Raw genomic sequence first — 21,710 nt, forward strand, 5'->3', positions numbered from 1 at the left:
TATTTATTTCCTGTTTTCGGTCGAAGTCCATAGTAGTTGATTGTCGAGTTCACGCGCATGATCATAGGTAACTAAGCAACAGTGGAGAACTCAACAATCGATTACTATGGACTTCGACCGAAAACAGGAAATAAATACAGGTATTTGCGCTGGCCGAATTATTATCATTTTTATTCATATCTTTCACATCTACTGCAGTCAGATTCACTCTGTTCACTCTGAAGGAATCACTCACATGACCTGTGCACTTGTAATGACACATCAAGGATGTTAAGAGGCTAAAAGCAGGTTTAAAACTTGCCCCATTGAAGTCAACAGGGTGCAAATTTTAAAAAGAGGATAACACGGTGTAGGCAACACCGATTTTTGTAGTTGTTCTCTGTACTGACAGCACTCCAAATTAACAAAAAAATGAGCTCAATGTTAAAATTGACCGGAGTTCTCCTCTAAGGAAATGCCAGCAATAATGGCTAAGAGAAGTTCTCTTTTCCAAAGGGCCGGTGTGAACGCGGAGGCTCCTAAAGCACACGCTTCTGTGAAACACACTGTTGTTTTATGAGCGGAGGGTTCACAGGCGTTTCCCAGACAGCATCTGAATTACATCATGGGGCGTCTGAGAATGTGATCTGATTTTCTAGAGCTACAAATGCTTATTCTTCTTCTAAGAATAAGTGTTATTATTCTCCTTGTTCTCTGGCATTTGAGGCTCATGAACGCTCATAAACACAGAGGCGTTCTGAATCAGCGGTCGTGTTTTCCTGGACATATATCGGATAGAGAACGGGATACGAAACAGAACGAGCTCTCAGATCTCTGAAAAAAACATGCTTAAAAACATCTCTCCTCTGTCATCCGGACAGACAGGGCGTAGCTTGTGTCAATCAGTGTGACGGACAGGTTTATCAAACTGGTTTGTGATTGAGATCAGAAATTAGGGCAGTGAGTGAAGCCTGTTGAACTGAGTCTGCTTGAGCGTCTCTCTAAAAGCCGGTTCACACACACTGTGCGATTTTGCCCACGATTTGGCCGTCTGAGACAAATTTCACAAATCCTAAAAGATTTTTCTGATCCTCGGCTAAAATTTGAAGTCTTTGATCGTTAGTTTGACATGTTCACCGACAGCCGATTAATGACCGTCACCGTTGCGATCAAATTTGACTTCAGACGATATTCTGGCAGTGTGAGAAGATTTGACTCACAGTCCTGCAGTGACTTCTCCTACGACGACCGTCACGTTCTCTTCGTTTTTCAAGACAAACCATGACCAAAATTAACATTAGAGATTTCTTTGAAGCCACCATATCCATCCCGCGTGTAACGCAGCTCATCACCGAACGTGTCATTGATTGAGATGTAAAACTCCAGTTTTCTTGTGTGCGTCCGTTTTTAACTCGTCTTGACTGTCGTACAGTCTGACATTAATGACAACTGAGATCTTACAGTGTGACATGGCTTACAGCGAGGATCCTGTTTGTAGTCTGACAAGGAACAATCCTAAAGGACTATTATAAACTGCACAGTGTGCGCCCGGCTTTAAGCATCAGACTCTTCCGCCCGTCAGCATTAAAGGAAGGAGTAAACACTCAAAGTTAAACTTTCACGTATTAAAAGCACACCTCAATGCTGGTGAAAAGGTCCACAATTAACACAGAAGTGACTGAGGAGTAAAAATACACTACTTTTCAAAAGTTTGGGGTCTGCAAGATTTTATATGTTTTGAAAGTGTTTCATATGTTTTGCCGGCGTTTTGACAGTCAAAAATAGTGGATCTCCGAATGCAACGTAACCAGGAGGAGAGAAAAGATGGAAAGCTCCTAAAGCTTAGTTCCATATAAATTCACGGATAATTTGTTGTTTTGTCGTTAGTGAAAATCAATATTGACCTTGTATTTGAGAAAGGATCCTCATATAAGAAGCAATACTAAAATTCAGAGTCAGTTCATTCGCATTCGGAGATCGACTATTTTTGACTGTCAAAATGCCGGCGGACACAGCAACTGTGAGTTGTTCAAAATCTTTCTTTTTAGTAAACTCTGTGTACACAAACACTGTTCTCAATGCTGGAGTTCATGTGTAGAGCCTCTGGTGAGACTTCCAGCACAGTTTCATGTTGTGTCGAGCCTTCTTAGTGTTTTAAAAATAGAGATTTTTATCATATCATTGCTATCGTGCCCCAAACACTCCCATTCACAAGACAATTTGACCGAAAACGAAAATACGGTCAAACTTAAAAGTGGCGTTTCCATTCTATGCTTTTAAACGTAAGTTTGCCTCGGGTAGATTAACAAAAAGAGCCTAGGTTGCATTTTGGCGAGAGTTACGCTTTAAAGCATTAGTTTGTAGTTAGCAGTGTGCAGCAGTGCATGAGTGAGATGCAGTTTTCCACCTGATCTTTCAAATGCACACAAGACGGCTCTCAAACATCAACGTTAGCACCTTTGTGCTGATCATCTGTGTGTCCTGAGGGACGCAAACCCAACACTCTGACCTGAGGGACACAAACACACCCCACCTCAGAGGCTGATGCGGTCATGCATCTGTGTTTTCAGACAAACATACTGATCAGTCCATAATGTTCCAGAACAAACCATGAGCACCATCAAGATGAGCAGCATTACAGCTGTCAGGGGACATTCGTCACTGAAGACGCATTAGTGCATGACAACATTTACAGTGGCAAAAAAAAAAAAAAAAATGCATAAATGCAATATACATAAACTTATATCTCAATACTTTTAGACTTTCAGATTCAAAAATATATCGTCAACATATTTATGAGGGGTGGATGAATCGATTCACATATGAATCGTGATTCTATCTTCCACCGATTTGAATCGATTCACAAATTTCCACAAAACAAATTCTAATTGTTTGTTAATAACATGATGTTCTCGCAACAAAGGTGGCAGCAGTTGAATGACACGTACTTGACAACAACAGTTCCTGTCTCAATGTCTTTAAACAAATAGAAAATAGCCTTAATAATGCATAATTACCGGCACACATCAAGCTTATGGATTAGCTCTTGTACACTGTATGTTGTGAATGTGCGATTCTAACTAAATGAACACAAGGAACACTCATATTTCATCTAAATACATCAGTGTAATAATTAAACATAACATTTAGCTAGATATATTTTTTAAACCATTTTAATATACGTAAAAAAATGTCCAGTACAATTTCGAGTGATGCTGCAAGTAAATTGTTGAGTCCGTGATTTGAACCGATTCACTGAAATGGACAGTTCAAAAATATTCCTTCCTAACATTATTGACATCACTGAAATTTTAATTACAGAAATACCTCAGTCTTATGCTCAATCACAGAAACAAAGTGCATTGAAATCACCACAATGCTCAAGGTACTAGTCAATTATACTGTTCAAAAATGTGGGGTCGTTATGAACTCTTCTGCTCACCAAGGCTGCATTTATCAAAAATACAGTAAACAGTAATATTGTGAAATATTATTACTATCTAAAATATCTGTTTTCTATGTGAATATATTGTAAAATGAAATTTATTCCTGTGATCAAAGCTGAATTTTCAGCATCATTACTCCAGTCTTCAGTGTCACATGATCCTTCAGAAATCACTCTAATATGATGATTTGATGCTCAAGAAACATTTATGATTATATATATGAATGTTGAAAACAGTTGTGCTGCTTCATATTTTTGTGGAAACCAAGAAATGAATAAGTTCAAAAGAACAGCATTTATGTGAAACAGAATCTTTTGTAACACTATAAATGTCTGTCACTTTTTCAACCAATTTAATGCATCCTTGAACAAAAGTATTCATTTCTTTTAAAAATATTTGTACAGACCCCAAACTTTTGAACTTCTGAGTGTGTCTTCGTTATGACTGTGTGTTGAGCTATTTTTAGTGTTCTGATCTGATGAGTGAGTGTAACACCAAACATGTCCTGTTGAGCAAACACAGCCATTGCCTACATTTGCAGGTTTGATGAATAACTGCGCCGCTTTAGACGCCTCACTGAGTGTTTATGATCTCGGGGATGATCCGTAAGCATAACGAGCAGGTTAAAGCCGGGGAAGAGGATATGACATCATCAAACAGAGACGCGGTGTCTCTCAGCGGGGGACAGATGTAAGCGGACATTCAGCCACTGATCCCATCACTCCCTCACAGTGATGACTTCCGTACAAAAACACGACCTTACGCTTATTATGGAAAAACACCAGCGGTGTGTGTGTGTGTGTGTGTGTGTGTGTGTGTGTGTGTGTGTGTGTGTGTGTGTGTGTGTGTGTGTGTGTGTGTGTGTGTGTGTGTGTGTGTGTGTGTGTTATCCTCGCTGAAGGGAGAGTGTGAAACCATTGAGAGGGCAGATCTGAGACAAGGACGCTCCGCTCCAGACCCGAAGCACAAAACTGTTCCACTCAACTGAGCACACACTCATATGAACTCTCTCTCTCTCTCCGTGTGCCAGCGTCTGACCGTGACATCACTGGGATGGGGATGGAAATGGAAATTCTGGACTTTAAGACCTTTCTGGACTAGAATCGATCAGAAGCAAACACAAGAGAGCTAAATGAACAAACAGAGCAAACCTTTACATCATAAAGTCCAGACACAACACAAGGCCTCCAGTAACACAAACTCAGCTTTGAGAAAAGCATTTATTTAGGGCCCTATGAGATACGTTTCATTTTTTTTCCCCAGATTCCATTTTATTTTTTCCCCAAAATTCTGTATTTTTTGTTTTTATTTCTCTGGATTCCATTTTAATCGTTTAAATTTTAATAACCAAAAAGCATGTATAATTAATGGATCTCACACAGATTTTAAGACAGCAAAGCCCTATTCGGACGGGACTAGTGTAACATTGAGAGGAGGGGTAGAGTAATTATTACCAGAGCTTCTCAGTGATTTTAGTCCCGTCTGAATGTGCATCTCAGTGATCATGATGACGGACAATGTCAGTAAAGATTACAGCGACTTTTACCTTCAGTAAAAAGGTCTGGAAAAATGACCTCAGGTGATACTAATCCCGTGCGAATAGACCCGCTGTAAATATGTACGTGAATATTCCATCATTTCCTGTTTAAAAGTAGTTTTCCGCGTTTTTTCAAGTATGGAGACGCTTGAAAAAGCATCAGTTGCGTTCTAGACGCTGGAACGAGTCTGTGGCAAAACTCAAGTGTTTCACACACACATTCAGATCAGAGAGAAGATCGACAGCACTTGTTAGAGGCACGAAACATCTTTTAGCGTTAGGTAAGTGTCTGTTACCAACACAATCCAATAGTTAATTAATACATCGTTCTACCGGACATAACTGTTTTATATATATAAATATAGGTTATATGTGTTTGCGCACGTGATATCAGGAAGCAGCGTAATACACACATGATGACAGGAGTGACGGCAATGTGCAAAGAGATATCTTATCCCGTGCGAATTGGCCATTAATATTACAGACGTCCTGTGGTAAAATTACATTACTCCATCCACCCTAGTAAAGTTAATCCCGTCCGAATAGGGCTGAAGCCTGCATTTACACTGCAGGTCTTGATGCCCAATTCCGATTTGTTAAATACATTTTTTGGACAATCCGTTTACATCTTTTAAAAGTGACCATGTCCGATATCTGCATTTACACTATACACGTGCCAGAATGTACTGACCAGGAAAAGCTTATGCCGAAAAGGAAGTAAAAACAACACGATTTGCAATGGATGCAGTCATGCAGACGAAATGATAATACAAGCTTTTGCTTTCCGCACCATCTTTAAAGAGAAAAAGAGGAGAGCACGTTTTGCAGCCTGGGCATTGAAAAGAGTCATGTGATCGCGGTCGTGACATCATTCGCCACCGTCGCTTTTTCAATGACGTAAGACTCGCATTGACAGGGGAATATACAATCTGTCTGCTTACATAGCAGATGCAAATGCACATATCAGATTTATTTCCACATATGAATGAGGCCTGAAACCGATCTGAGAACATCAGAATCAATGTGCTGTGCTTTTTCTCCTGCTTATATGTGCCAAATGGGAGAAAAAAAAAGGAATTGGGTCACTTGAATGATGTAATGTAAATGTGGCCTAAGACAGTAGTATACTATGTTTACCACTGAATCTATCAAAGATAAAAGTTTGGAATATAATAGCCAGACATGTTCCCATATGCACCGAATGTGCTAGTGAAATGAGCATGAAGATGAGAAACACTTTTCTCAGGATGACGATATTTAGGCTTGGTGTACCAGTGAGAGGAATCAACCATTTACAAACGAGTGTAAACCAGACAGCTCTACAGCAGGAGCTTCGGTGGATCCGACACGTCACCATGTGTCCCATGTTAAAGTACCAATAAAAACAGCAAATGAGACTGGCCATGCGGAAACGATTAAGAAAACAGGAACAGCTGTCCATTACTATACTAGAAGACTGGAATAATTCAACTTCAGTAACACATGCTTATAAACATTAACCAGCCAATAGAGCTATCATTAAAATAAAGACACCAGCGTCATCACAAATTAAGCAAAAAAATGTCTTACACAGTTTGAATGAGAACTCATATTAATGTATAATGGTTAACTGTGGTAACTAACTATGGTATTTAGGTGGTAATTATTGTTTCCATGACCATGGTTAAATGCTAATAAGCGTTCTGCTTCAGCAGCACATGGTTTAGGGTTTCACCCCGTCAGTGTCTAGAGTTTCACTATAACACAGCAGGTGTGTTTGCGAGTCTTTTGAAAGAAACGCTGTCTGATGATGGAATATCGGATTTCCCTTCAGAACGAGGGCTTGTTTGGATTACCATGGTACCATCTTACTATATTCTGCATTAATATCCCACTACATTTGACTAAAGGTGCAGTATGCATGCAACCATAACACTGCATCACGTACTGCTTCCCACAATGCAATGCACTCAACTTGACCTTTCATTTTCAGTGTGATAAAAGCTGCCTGATTGAGGAACACTAAAATTAGTTTCTTCATGTAATATAAAGACATGCATCATCCACTTATTGGCATTGTACTTTGAACTGTATGTATGACGTACTGCAAAAAATATAAATATATGATTCAGGTGTTGATTAAACAGTACAATATTACCACAAGAAACAACTTACATTTGCTTACTCATACTTTTTGTATACATAAATGTATGGAAGTCCATTTCCGCCACATAAGTAAAAAAAATGGTACATCTTTATTACGCCATAAAAAGCAAAATGTATGACATATACTATGTAATAATTATGAAATAAAAAGTTACAAATTAAGACTTCTTTTAAGACTAATTTTACAGGTTTCGGTTGCATAAACATAGCCATTATGTTAAAACTGTTTCTAATAAGTACTAGTATGACCGACTAGCGGTTAGTCAAGGGGCAACCAGTCTTACTTTTTAGTAACAAATTAGACCAATGTCCATTTTACTATAATTGACTTAAAGCAGTTATGAACAGTCTTATAGAAAAACAATGTGATGACTAACTTGTAAGACTATAGTTTTAGCAGTTTATGCAACCGGCCCCAGATCACTAAGGTCAATTTTTATATTTTTTTCATAATTGAAATCATTATTTCATATAGACTTCATCTCATGATGACTTAATATGTGATAATTATGATTTACAAAAATAAAGTGAAACTACATGCACTTTACAGCATGCATTCCATTCTAAACGAGCTTAAGAGACACTCGTGGGCGTGGCTTAAGTCTTCACGCAGGGGCGCGCTCGAGGCCCCTCCCACACAAGCTCCAGAGAACTCTTTTATGATGTCACAGAATTCCCTCTCATTCGCGCTTATCCAGTTCCACAGCTTTCCAAGAGTGCCTGTGCTGTTGAGTACTAGTGTTATTTACCCAAAGGCAGTAAAATTCCTGTTCCTGAATCTGCGAGAGACAGCACGCAGCGCAAAAATGTTACACTCAAACCGGTGTTACACTGACACACTGTTACACTTCAAAAGCTTTTGATATGAAACAAAGTTACACGTCGAAATTGCACGTTGTTGCAGTCAGAATGCAACAGTGTAGCACTTCACTTAAACAGCGTTTCATTTCGCTGTAAAAACATTGCATGTCGCGGTACTAAAGTGGAAGTAACATATGGTTTATATTACATGGAATTCCAAGGTACTTCTGATGGTATTACTACTGTACAGGTCCAAAAACATACTTTTATTAACGATGAAGTGACCGTTCTCAGCACAGACCCCTCATCTAACTCCATATTTCTGAGCTGAAAGATCTTCAGCTCATTGAGGAACAGCGATTCTTCAAAACACTTCCTCATCAGAAGAGACGTATCGCTCGAGCTGCAACACCTCAAAACTTCCCAACTTAAGAGGTTTTTATTTGCGACATGTAGCACCTCGAGGTTAACACGAATTTTTAACACCTCTGAGATTAATAAACAGCCAGATTCAAGCATTCTCAGACAAACCCTGATGCTTCACTGAGTACTGACAGTAAACTCACACAAGAACATAAAACACTTACAAACTTCTTCTTTCCGTCTCCATCTTCATAGTTCTTCTTGCTTTTCTTCTCCTTGTCTTTCCCACTTTTGGGAGCACCAGCTGATGCTGAGTTTGGATCCATTGTTGTGCTTTAAAATCGCTTATATTCCTCAAAAGAGCAGAGCTGGATCCTCACACACACACACACACACACACACACAGGCTCTCTGTGCCTCTCAGGGCTTCTTAACCCGCGGCCTGTTGCTGTCGCGCGCGCCGGCCTGTGCTCGTCCTGTGCTCGTCCTCTGACACAAAGGAAAAGGAGGGAAGTTTGAACCCTGAACCCCAGAGGACTTATTTTATTCGGACCCTCCGAGACTTAATACGCGCCCTGGTGAACGCGCGCGGATCTCCGCGCAAAAGTCCGTGCGCGTGTTTTGGCGCAAATTTGTCTCGATCTCGACTAAACAAACTACGCGTTAAGTCTCTAAACCTATCAATCTAAGCTGTCAATCTATAGAGCTGTCATTAATCCCGCCGACGGTTGATATAAAGTCCTTGTGCTTCATGGTAAAGACTTCAGATTCAAAGAACAGCCATGATCAGATCAGATGAAGTTTTCCGCTTTCTCTCTCTCTCTCTCTCCCCCTCTCTCTCTCTCTTCCTGTGTGTGTTGGGCAGGTCAGATGGGAGGAGCCATCACGCGCACATATACACCTGAGTCACTTCACACACACACAGGTAGACAAACACTGACGCCTGCTGACACCTCAGCCACACTCATGACAAACATGAAAATATGAATTAAAATTCTTTATAAAAATGATAAATGTAATAAAAGGTTATGGTTATTTAATGAAGGGACTTGTTTAATCTTTTAAACAATAATATAATAGTAATTTATGAAAGCAATAATAGCACATTAAACAACAAAATTAGAATAATTAAATATTCAGATGATAAAACTAAATTCCCAAAAAGATTTTTATATATATTAATATCTGATAACATCAATACGAATTGCTCTTTTGCAGAAGTCAGTTCGTGTACACTGTTATAGTGTCTATTATTTTATATGTCCAGTTTATTGTGTCATGTTTATTGAGAATATTGTTAGTGTGTAAATTGAGTCTCCACTACATTATTTGCATCCTACTTTTATTCAGTAATAAATTATAAGATTAAGTTAAATAGAAAAAGTGACAGTGAATGCAGTACATCAAAAGTGACAGTAAAGGCATTTATACTGTTACAAAAGATTCAAATACAATTTATTTTATTTTATTTTATTTAATAAATTCTGTTCTTTTGAACATTCCATTCATCAAAGAATCCTGAAAAAAATATTTAGGCTATCACGTTTTCCACAAAAATACTTATTAATTTATGTTAGTTATGTTAGTAGCTCATAGCATTTGATTTAGTGCAGTTTACCGATAATTAGCATTTTATAGTATGTGTTCTAATTAATACAACTAAAATCAATAAGTCTGAAAACTGTAAAACTGTAACTGGATTGGCTAACTCAGTAAGCCGTGTTGTATGTGTAAGTGAAGCGCGCCCCCTGCTGGCCAGAAGACGAGCACCCGCTGCAGTGAGTGAGATTCATGCTTCATGTGGATTAAATAGGGGGAACTTTTAATTAGACTCGTTTCAGATTTGTCCCATTAAAAGGTGAAAGCAGAACGGATCGTAATGAATTCATGCTGGTTAAGACACATTAAGAGTCTGTTCATCTTTCCAGTGTCATTAACTTTAATGCCAGACTTTAGGAGAGAAGTTGCTGAGAGTTGACTATTCAGCGGTGTGTGTAATTAACAGGCCTCGGACGGTCACGTGTGCCGTGAAGGGACAAAAAGGAAAAGCTCTGTGCAGAAAGACTTTTTTTTTTTTTTTAAAGCAATGCACAATATTTCCTCAAGCTCTGCAGAAATCGGTCTGATAGTGTCCTCATTCGTCACGGCGTGTTTCATTGTAAATGTGCTGACTCAACCCAACCCAGTTTCACACTGAGTCATTATTCTCTACCACACACACTTACCCAGAGCTCTCATCTAAATCCCACCAGCGCGCGAAACCCTCAGGAACATCTGGGGCTCCTGACAGTGAAGGGCCCCGGACTCACAGACTTCATGGTAATGATGGTTTCTTGTGAAGTAATGAGAATATTCTCTGTCATGTAGGGCTGCTCACATAGTATTGTTCTTCAGGAATATACAGATTTAAAGCTTTACACTAAAAATGTGCCGTTTTTAGAAATATTATTTAGTCTCTTTAGATCTCAGTTGAGAACAGGCGCGAATGAAATGTTTTGGTCTCAGTATACGAAAAACAGTACATTAGTGTCCGAATTAGTGTCAGTAAATTAGTGTCCAATTGCAAGTTTTAAAGCAATACAAGCAGAAATCCCTAGTGGGAATTACTGAATAGGTCAAATGAACTATCATCTATCATACAATGAACACTACATAAACATTAGCTTGTATTTAACACATCAAATCTCTCTCTCTCTCTCTCTCTCTCTCTCTCACACACACACACACACACACAAACACACACACACACACACACACACACACACACACACACATGTCTGGTTCACTATCTTTGTGGGGACTCCACATAGACTTAATGGTTTTTATACTGTACAAACTGTATATTCTATCTCCTTACACTAACCCTACCCCTAAACCCATCCATCACAGAAAACTTTCTGCATTTTTACATTTTCAAAAAAATATAATTTAGTATGTTTATTAACCCATTTCCCTCATGGGGACTGCTGGCTGGTCCCCACAATGGAGGTGATCTCAGGTTTTACTATCCTTGTGGGGACATTTGGTTCCCACAATGTAATATAAATCAAACGCACACACACATGTCTGGTTCACTATCTTTATGGGGACTTAGTGATAATGATCTTTATACTGTACAAACTGTATATTCTGTCCCCTTACACTAACTCTTCCCCTAAACCTTCCCATCACACAAAACTATCTGCAATTTTACGTTTTCAAAAAAAAAAAAAAAAAAAAAAATTCATCACTTAGTATGATTTATAAGCTATTTTCCTCATGGGGACCAAAATATGTCCCCACAAGGACAAGGATTTCTGGTATTGCCATCTTTGAGGGACATTTTGTCCTCACAATGCAGGGTTTGCCTGAACTATATCTACCTCAGAACAGTTTGATATTTCTGTCATGGCCATTTGTTTCCTCCAGTGTTTGTGAGCTGCTCAGGAAGGCTCTTGAGGAGAGAGACACATTCATTTGTCTTGGTTTCATACTATGTGCCCCGGCGTCTCTCTTATCGAGTCGCACCTGACTCTCTGCGTCTGTCATCACAGCTTTACCGCATCGGATGTGGATTAAGACAGATATCAGATTGATTTATATCTCTGCTGGCACTGGCGTCTTACGTAACTTCAGGAGAATAAAATAACCGCCAGACAAACGTCGATAGATGATTTAGGCTCAGCTGGCTGGAAGCCGGACTAATGACTGCTCGACTCATTTAGTTGTTGCTTTCACCCGAAGAGTCTCACAGGACACAATGGTGATGATTTATAAGGGCTTGAATCTGAAACCCTTTAACTCAGGTCTTTAATGGAACAATTCAACCCTAAAATTATAATTCTGTCATCATTTACTCACCCAAATGATTTACTTTCTTCTGTGGAAGATTGTTCAAATCAAACCTGTGTTATTTTTTAACTAAGACTAAAAATAGCCCAGTTTTTGTTCATTAGCTGGAATTAAATGAAATATAATTATCAGATGAAACCATAAACAGACTGGCAACTAACGGAAATTATAATACTAAAATAAAATGTATAAAAGCTAAATAGAATTAAAAAAACTAATAAAAATGACCAAAGCATGTAACAAAATTACTAATTCAAAAATGAATGCTTATTCAAAATATTAGTAAACACTATAAAAATATATGAATAAAACTAAAATAACACTGGTTTAAACCACCATAAATGTTGTTCATGCAACTCACGAATTATCAAAACTTATTCTTTTGTTTTTAATGGAAGAAATACATTCATACAGGGGTGTGTTGTGTTTCCTGAAAGCATGGTTAGCCAACTATGGTCGAAGTTCTGTCGTTCCCAACATAATTCGACGATTTGCCGTTTCCAGAAACTATAGTTTCAAACAGCATCGCAAACTAAAGTGCTTGTTGGAACTGCAGCTCTTGACCTGTGGTTTGATGCATAGTGTCCTCTTAAAATGATATGTGGACTTAAATAGAGCGAGCACTATGTAAGTACACTATATATATATATTTGCATTTCAACAATCAGTTTCGAAGAGTGCATGTGCACAATGGAAGTCCAGAGTATGACTTATGAGGGAACCGGTGATGAATCAAACATCTAATAAAGCAAAATGACATGAAACAAAAACAGTGAAGTAGTCATTAGGTGTCATGTTCGTTACGGCATGCATCTCGGAGATCTGGAATAGATTAATCAGCAGAAGTTATTACTCCTTCACATGTTTGTGACGACAGTCCTACTGTATATTGCTGAACTAATGTGGCTCAAACTACAGATGTGCGGCCATGTGACTGTGCTTTCAGGAAACAGTCGAGACTAGTTGGTTAGTTTCTCCAACAATGCTTCATACTTAGTCAACGAATGACTTCGTTAAACGGGAAACGCACCCCAGGTTTGTAAAACGCAAGGTAAAGGATGTAAATGATGGCATGAGGATGAAGAAATGATTCCTTTAACCCCTAGGCCGTAAGCTCATTTAAAAAAGGGTAAACCATGAGCATGTTTCTTAAGCCTCATGTTTGCTTCAACCGTGATCAATATCAGAAGGGCTTTTTGCACAGATGGTCATGAATGTGAGATTTAATCATGGTTTAACACCGTACAAGAAAATAATCTGTCTTACATAATGCACACAACTTGTGATAAACCCTATATGGACAGAAAAGGCCGTGCAGAAGTACAAAACAGTCACTATATACAGACAGATCAATGAGTTCGGCTTCAATCCGGGCTGGTTCTGTTATCCAGACCGCTTTGCATCCTACGTTCCAATCGCTTCGGGTCAAACGGGTCATTTGTAGGAGCTGCGGGCCTCTCGCAGTGACCGGTCGTAAGGCATGGAGGCGAAGAAAGAGTTCCTCAGCTGGCAGTTGATGAAGAACACGATGAGGAGGACGAGGAGGAAAAGCACCAGACACATCACCACATACGTGGCCAGGTCGGGTTTGTCGGGCTCTCCCTCTCGCAGCGAGCTCCCGCGGCCCGTGGGCTTCAGGAGGGCCGACACGCTCACGGGCCCGTGGGACACGCTCAGCGGCGCCTGCGTGTGTGTGTGGGTCATCAGGTCAAAGTCTCGCGCCGCTGCCGTGGAGTTCAACAGCATCTGCCTCAGCATGATGAATCTAGACCACAACAGACAAACATACACTGGATATGTATGATTATACTATAGGAAGCAGTCACATGCTGGAAAAGATGATATCTGAAACTAGGGGCTAGTTGTCACAAAGACTTTATCTCAGGTTTTGAGTCAAATTCTTCTTTTATTTAGCAGAGGTTTTGTGTGGTGGTTTTCCCTAGCAGTGTTTGCTATCCTCTAAACTAATAACCTAATATCAACATATGTTTATTATACTGATTGGCTAAATAAGTGAACACAGTGAAATCATATTGACATAAAATAACACAAAAGTCGCTATTTAATACAGGTGGATTTGAGCTGAAGTGTTGAATGTGTCCTCAGTATTTTACAAGGCAGGTTGGGGCAAGTTGTCACATGGTTTTGTACAGTTCATTAACAAACACTTTCCCACTGGCCAAAGCAATGTTTTGTTTATTTATTTAAGCCTATTTTTGCTCTTTAATGAACTGAGTTTGTAGGACTAATTGTTTCATTTGTAATTCATTCATATTTTGCTTTTTTGTTACTTCAAATAGCATTTTATATATTTTTTAACAAAGGGTTTCTTCTCAAACTCATTGAGACAACGTATACCCCATATCATGTGCCAACATGCCCCGATATAAGTTCAACGTGTGCTCAATAAACAGTAGCCTATATTTTATGCAGGGCAATTACTGTGAAAATTAAACAGTGATCAAGACTTTAATATTTGTGTCTGCACAGTACTCAAGTTTCATAAAAAATACACCTAAACAATGAAATAAGCTTTTAACTAGAATAAAAGATGTGACAACTTACCCCAGTCTCCTTTATCGATAGTGTAAATATCGAAACGATACGTTTTTACGTATTCAAAACGATATTTTAATGCAATAACAAAAAATATATATAATTTACTAAAAGCAAATGAAAACACCGTTGAGGTGAACACGTTAAGATAAGCGTTGCGCAGGGATCCACTCACTGTCTGTGCGCCTCGGACAGGAGGGCGAGTCGTTGCGTTCGCATACCACACTCTCCCCAAGACCAGCAGACCTCCAACACTCCTCAGACGGGGGCTCTGGTCATCGGCACTACATCCACAGATGGCGCAAACAGTCTATCCATGTCCCACAATGTGCGTTTCCATAGAGTATTGCGCTATCGGAGAGAGTGGACCTCTCCAATCACACCGACGGACCCAAATCTCCCCAAACGTCTCAATAAACGCGCAGTGAAGCTCACAACGGGTCTCAGTTTCTTCGCATACACAGAATAACTCCTTTCGCGCGGGTTCCCATGGTTTGGAAGGTTTATATCCGGGGAAAGTGGCTCTCCTCACGCGCATCCGTCATTCAATACCTCAGGTGATGGGTGCCAATCGATCCGGTTCGGCTGGAGAGGAAGAGAACAAATGAAGGAAACATAGAAACGTAAGATAAACGAGCAGTTATCAGTGCGCAATGGAGACGGAGACGCGTAAATGTCTCTCTCTTTCTCTCCTCAGACAGACTCTTCAATTTGAGAACAAGTGAGTGGAAGAGTTTCAGGAGGGTGCGGAATGTCTCGGAGAGGTTTTACAGGGAGAGAGAGAGAGAGAGAGAGAGAGACATGCAGCCTATCAGCTGAGCCAGACATTTAAAGGGACCGTCTGAGCTGCTGATGTCATGATGAGTTATTCTGGCTCAGAATTGTGCGTGATGTCGCATGTTGGATCATCAAATGTGTGTTACCGTCGTTGAACTGTATAGTGCAAGGGTGCTGTGTTCCATTAAAGTAATGGATCATTCTCATGCATTAGGCTGTGGTGACTGACGCAGGCTTACTAAAGTTTGCTGAAAACCACAGTAAACACAGGTGGTAATGAGACCGACAGCCACAGAGAATTAAAGCTCATCACAAGTAGCTTTTCTACAAGCTGAGACAAATACTGATTGATAGAAGGTGCATAGTGCATACAAATACAAAACACCACCATGGTAACACATGACACTAAAACATGCAATAAACATGTGTTTAAGAACATAAGACGTAAGATAACATAACTGATAAGAAGAGAGAAAAAAACATAAGAAGATACACTTATTTCAATGAAAAAAGTCACACAGATAGTTCTTGGAACATCAGTACATTTGCACTGTAAATTTGCACAACATTCATTGTAAATTATAAGATGACTCGTTCTTCCAAAAACGTTAAAATATATCCAAATAGATTTTTTTTTTTTTTTCACCAAATATAGTAAGAAACTTAGTCTCTTACTGTTAAAATTATGCAATAAAAAAAATGAGACAATGGAGTCTAGTGGATTTGACTCTGAAGAGCCTGAAACATACTTTACTTTCTCTTTAATACAAAATAAACCTGGCATGCATAATGTGCCAAGTTTGGAATAATCTGAATGAATAACCCATTCATTCATTTTTCTTAAGGAATTAGCACTGCTGAGTGTGATGTTCAAGTAACCTCTCAATGAAGACGCAGGTCATTGTTTAGTGTTGAAGCTCATTAATATTCATATAAGTTTGAGGACACACCCTCCTTGTGTTAATCACATCATATCACAGCTCAGAGGTTAAATGGCTCATCAATATTCATCAGCACCTGTCTTGAATTAGCAGTGAACAGCACGATGAGGACAGAGTCACATTGGTTGGGTGACCCCACTGAAGTGAACAGACGGGCCGATTGGACACGACCATAACATGTCATTTAGACAGAAAGTGTTTACGCTGCAGTTTCATTCACTACACCATTAAACATAAAGCTTCTTCTTAAGTTGATATTTGCAGCATTTTAAAGAAAAACTCTCTCATATTTCAATGAATTATTCCTTCAGAATCCTCTTATCAAGAAGCTTGTGTGGCTTTAAAGAAAGCTATTCATGTTACATTACAGGTTCTTCAGATCAGTGTTTTGGTTTCTGGGCTTTTTAAAACACCAGTACACTTAAGTGTGTGTGAAAAAGCTGTCACACGAGCCTGAAAACATGCCAGTCTGCATTAAATGACCAGGTTAATGTGCTCTAGGAAGACTTTGTCGCCTCATGTAAGCATCTTACACACAAGCGCTTTGCCTAAAGTGCAGAAATCTCCACGCCGCAGCTCAGCATAAATATCCTCCGGTGGTATTTGCCTCCGCTGAAGGGAAGAGCGTTGCTGTAATTGCGTCGGGCTAAGGAGATTATAATTGCTTTGCAACTGACACTTTTCCTCTAAATGGCCAGTTTTGCCACCGGGAACCTTCCTGCCTCCCCCACCAATACACTGACCCATTTTTCTGTTCTTGCGCTGTCCAATCCAATCTACCTCTAATCCACTCTCTGACAAACTAAGTCCCTCGCCTTTATGAAATTCCACCTGCAGGGCCGTTATGATTCTAGAGATAGCGTGGACATGGACGGAAGCAAGCGAGAAAAGACATGCAAGGGCGTATTTTTAGACCACCAAACATCCATATCTTTGTGCGCCCTAATTAGTATCTGGCCTGGCACTAGAATTTAACACGTATATGTTAAGAAAAAGCTACCGTCCTCCCCCCTCAGCTCTCTCGTCCCAGAAGAAACGCACGTAATTAACCGTGAAAAGATGTAAAATCACACTTGAGGACAACGGCAGATAGACAACACGCAAGCTTTCCTCCTACGTCCCCGCTGATGACTGGAGCTTGTTCTCGGCAGGGGAGACACGAGGTAATGTGAGATAAGTCTTCCCGCCACAGGCCGTAGAGCCTCATGCGTTCCCCTAATGAAGATCTGCGATTCACACGCTCTTCATCAAGCCCAGCTCTGGGTCTTTTCGAGGTTATGTGAAGTTAGCATCCCGCTGACGTTTGTGGCTGGGTCTCCTCGTGAGGTTATGAGCGGCTCGTGACAGAAATGCACATGAGGTGAAGAGGGAAATGACTGGAAATGTTTACAGAGGTGCGCCATGGAATTAGTTTAGCACCTAAAATAGATCACGTCATGCAGATTATATTTTCTGCATTTAGCAGACGTACTTCAGAGAGGCTTATGAAAAGTGCTTTAACGTCAACCGATGGCAAAGCATGCAATTCAGGAAGTTACAACATGATGTTTGGGATTCAGACTCTCACTGAGATTTGTTGAGGTTTGTTGAATTGGAACTTGCTAAGTCAAGCATCGCCGTTGCTCATATTTAGAATTCAAATAGTCAAACATTTTCCAGTTTCACAGACAAGGCTTAAACTAATCTAGTCCCAAAGTAAAAGGCATGTTTGAGCTGTAGGCAAATTGCATTGACAGATTTTAAAATACATCAGTGCCATGTATGGTTTTGTCTCAAGATGCATGCCAGTAATGTGTTTTTTTTCTAAGGCACACTTAAATGTCCTAATTGAACTAAGGCCTAATCCTGGCTTCATCTAAGGGAACCATAAGGATTAAAATATTAGTGTGGAGATTGTAATTAAGATTTTCACCTGCTTGATGCACTAGCAATGCACTGAAAATCACTCAGACATTCATATTCTTCATAAGATGTGAATATGTGTGTTTGTCCGTGTAAATTATGCAGAATCTTCTTCTAAACTGACCTGAAATATAGTTGCGGGATTTACATTGAAACACAGGCATGATTTAATGGCTGCAACACACTGATCTCACCCTGGTATAAAATCGGCAGGGAATAAAGAATGTGTTTGCTGTGGACCAGCGCTGGCAGACGGCAGGACTTCATTTATATAACTCTGTTAAATAAACAGACACAATCCAGGCAGGGTATGGACTATCTCTCCCCCTCTCTCTCTCTCTCATGTACAATGGAGCTCAATATCGGCCGCCCACTTTTACAGCGCGCCTTGGTTGTGGAAGTATTTTTCTCATTCATTTTCTCCAAAGGGGTTTAAGAAAATGATTCATTATTGAGCTGTGAGCCAAGAGCTGATCCGACCAGCTCTCAGATGAATCACAACATTTGATCCAAAATGTGTATGACAATCTGAAGCCACTCATCCCATGAAGCACTGCATATGACGCAATCAAATCAACAAGTTGAAAGTTAATTGAAGATTTTAAATTTAAAATACAATACAATCCAGTGCAGTTTATAAGTTTGGGGTCATTCCAATTTGTTTTTGTTTAAAAGAAATGAATACTTTTATTCAGCAAGGACACATTAAATTGATCAAATGTGACAGTAGGCCATAGATTAAGCCAGGATTAGGACTTAATTCAATTAGGGAATTTAAGTAGCTTTTATAAATGTTAGAAAAACACATTACTGGTGTACATCTTGAGACAAAACAATGGCACTGATATATTTTAAGATTTGTCAGTGCAATTTGCTTTCAGTTCAAACAGCTCAAACATGCATTTTACACTTTTCGTTTGACTGACTTATTCATGTGTATGCAAATGCGGGATAAACGAAACACAAGCTCATGCGAACAAGTTTTGCATTTCGGTGCATTAAAGCTCAAGTTTGTTGACCTGCGAATTCGTAATATCACGTGAAGACGCCTGACCAATAGAGGATCGATTGCTCTTGGCTGAATTAAAAGAACGCACAGAATTATGGTTGGTTTAGATCTTCACTGAGATTCTACAATTAAACACAATTCCTTTAAATCAGATGAGGTCGTTATTGCTTCAAACATCACCTATCAAACTCTCTGCATCTCGCCTGTTTAACAGCCTCTCCTGAGATGTCTTCATCCTCCTCTTCACGGCTGTCTCAGATTGGTCTCATTTCACGCCTGTCGTCCTGAACGCCTCATGCTGATTTCCATAAGAATGTCAGCTCTTGCTTGCCATGTGTGTTTACATGCGACACAGAGCGACACGGCGTTATCGTCTGACATGGGAGAGAGGAGCGCGGGAATGTCTGGAAATGACCACAGTTCAACATTATATAAACAGTCGAAAATCCCACAGACAGACTAAACAAACACACGCGCACAGGAATAGATTGGAGTGAGAGGAGGATTCGGAGATGACAGATTTCATTAGCACAACCAGCGGGTTGAGACAATTGCAAGGGTTGAGAGTCTATCGACACAAAATCCCAAATGCATTTCTTTATCCAGGATGGAGAGAGACAACATATGCACACAGCAGTGTGTGGTATTATTTTGTGCCAGTGCAGTCTGGCTGTGTGTGCTATTGTTTATTGTCTGATTGGTTGATTAAAATGTTGTTCCAGGATCAGCAAAGATGTTGATCCAGGAACATGTTGTGGCCTACTTGGTGAAATCAGGATCTGCAGAGTGAGCAACCAGAACTAAAGGCACCCACACACTAAAAGTGTAGGATTTTGGGTTCAATTCTTCCCTTGGGACAACAGACATCCCACCTCTCCCGGAAGGTCTGGGAATCCCCCGCATATTAATAGTGGCTTCCTGGCACCCACAAATTATATACAAAATCACAGAAATCGAGCAAGCGAGAGATAAAGCCTAGATGCGTTTCCCTTCACGTTATCAAAGACTTTCCGATCTAAAATATGGTCTAAAAATGGTTAAAGCTCCCATTAAGTTATTAAAATATTATTTCTGAATATGTTAATGAACCTTAGCAAAACATTAACGGAATGTTCCACTTTTTGCAAACATTACTTTTAAATGTTCTCTGAACGTTTTGTGCTCATGTTTTGAGAATGTTTGAGACCAGATAACACTGAACAGATGTTCTATTAGTTTTACTGGAAGAACCTTGCAAGAATGTTGCATGCAGTTCCTAAAACTCAAAATCGTAAATTCCCAAACTTTTTTTTTTGTCAGCTGAACCCTTCTGATATAAACATTTTTACCTGAAGTCGCCTTGAATTTTTTCAGGAAAATATTTTGATATTTCACAGCTATATGTAAGAATTTTCATGCATTATTTGCTTTTTTTATTGCCAATGTGTGAACAGCTTGTAATGAAACTTATAAAATGAGGCATTGCCCGACATCCTGCTGTAGGTTGTCTATGAAAAAAGCCTGTCAATTCATTTTATGTGAAGGGCTCGGGGCGTTTTTGCCGGGAAAATCAACCTTGCAAGAACGTTAACCAAAGTTCTGAGAACGTGCAATAGGCTATAGGTAAATGATAACACACACTCTCACATTATGACAACAGATAATGTGAGAAAACTGGGGGGGGAAAAATAAAAATGAAATGCAAATTACCTGCAAAACCCACAAACACAGTCTCAATGGGTAATTTGAGAGCATGTGTCTTTATTTACACGGTCACGACGTTTGGGAGGCTGGCGCCATTATTTTCATTGTAAACATTAATGGAACAAGGTTATTATATTAGGCTATATTTCTCAGCACAACACACTACTGGAAAGAGTCAGATAGTGAGAAAATAGCCTTTTCTCTGCACATTCATGCATTTACAGTAGCCTACACATAAACTGTATACTGAAACCGAATGCACACAGGACTACGTGTAATTATAAATCAATGAGCGAATCTGTGATATTTGTAGGCATCTCCTGCTGTTGACTCTGTGTGTGACTGTAGCGCGTCCTACTCACATCTGACTCACTCCAGATCGAATGCCTTCGGTTAAAATTAGAGCTAGCGTGGTTAGTTGGTTCTCGGGTTAGTTGTTTCTTCCAGCGCGCGCGCGCGTGTGTGTGTGTGTGTGTACGTGCGGATTCGAGCGCTGCGTCCCATAATAACCCGTGACAGGTGAGAGAGCAGACAGAGGCGCCACATGCTCTGCTGTTTGTCCTGGCAGTGTGACAGAACGGATTCTGTGTGTTCTGCTTTCACTCTTGAGTCAGTGAGAATACAGTCTGAACTCAGATGGCACGACCGCGGACGGTCACTGTTCACGGGCACACACACTTCCCAGAATCCGCTGCGACGCAAGGGTGCTGGTGTTGTTTACATGCCACCAGATTCCTGCA

General features: G+C 39.8%; 2 protein-coding genes across 6 annotated transcripts in view; both read right to left on the reverse strand.

Annotated features, from left to right (window-relative positions):
* diaph1 (diaphanous related formin 1) overlaps positions 1-9,139 on the reverse strand; it is a 119,070-nt gene extending 109,931 nt beyond the window's left edge. The window contains exon 1 of the mRNA XM_079892031.1: positions 8,496-9,139. Coding sequence (XP_079748157.1) covers positions 8,496-8,597 — 102 coding nt within the window. The 5' untranslated portion in view covers positions 8,598-9,139. The remainder of the gene's footprint in view (positions 1-8,495) is intronic.
* Positions 9,140-11,339: 2,200 nt separating this feature from the next.
* smim32 (small integral membrane protein 32) lies at positions 11,340-21,424 on the reverse strand. 5 transcript variants are annotated; one of them, XM_079892443.1, is made up of 3 exons: positions 20,977-21,424; positions 14,834-15,243; positions 11,340-13,867 (listed from the first exon to the last, which is right to left on the reverse strand). In XM_079892443.1, the coding sequence occupies exons 2-3, from the start codon at positions 14,875-14,877 to the stop codon at positions 13,537-13,539; spliced, it is 375 nt and encodes a 124-aa protein (XP_079748569.1). In that variant the 5' UTR covers positions 14,878-15,243; positions 20,977-21,424; the 3' UTR covers positions 11,340-13,536. The 5 variants fall into 5 exon arrangements, with proteins under 5 accessions (XP_079748569.1, XP_079748568.1, XP_079748567.1 ...); XM_079892442.1 differs by having other exon boundaries at positions 13,146-13,867; positions 21,333-21,415; XM_079892441.1 differs by lacking the exon at positions 20,977-21,424 and adding an exon at positions 19,468-19,691 and having other exon boundaries at positions 13,146-13,867.
* Between the last annotated feature and the right edge of the window lie 286 nt (positions 21,425-21,710).

This window comes from Squalius cephalus, assembly GCF_949319135.1.
Source record: "Squalius cephalus genome assembly, chromosome: 14".
NCBI classification, from domain to species: Eukaryota; Metazoa; Chordata; class Actinopteri; order Cypriniformes; family Leuciscidae; genus Squalius; species Squalius cephalus.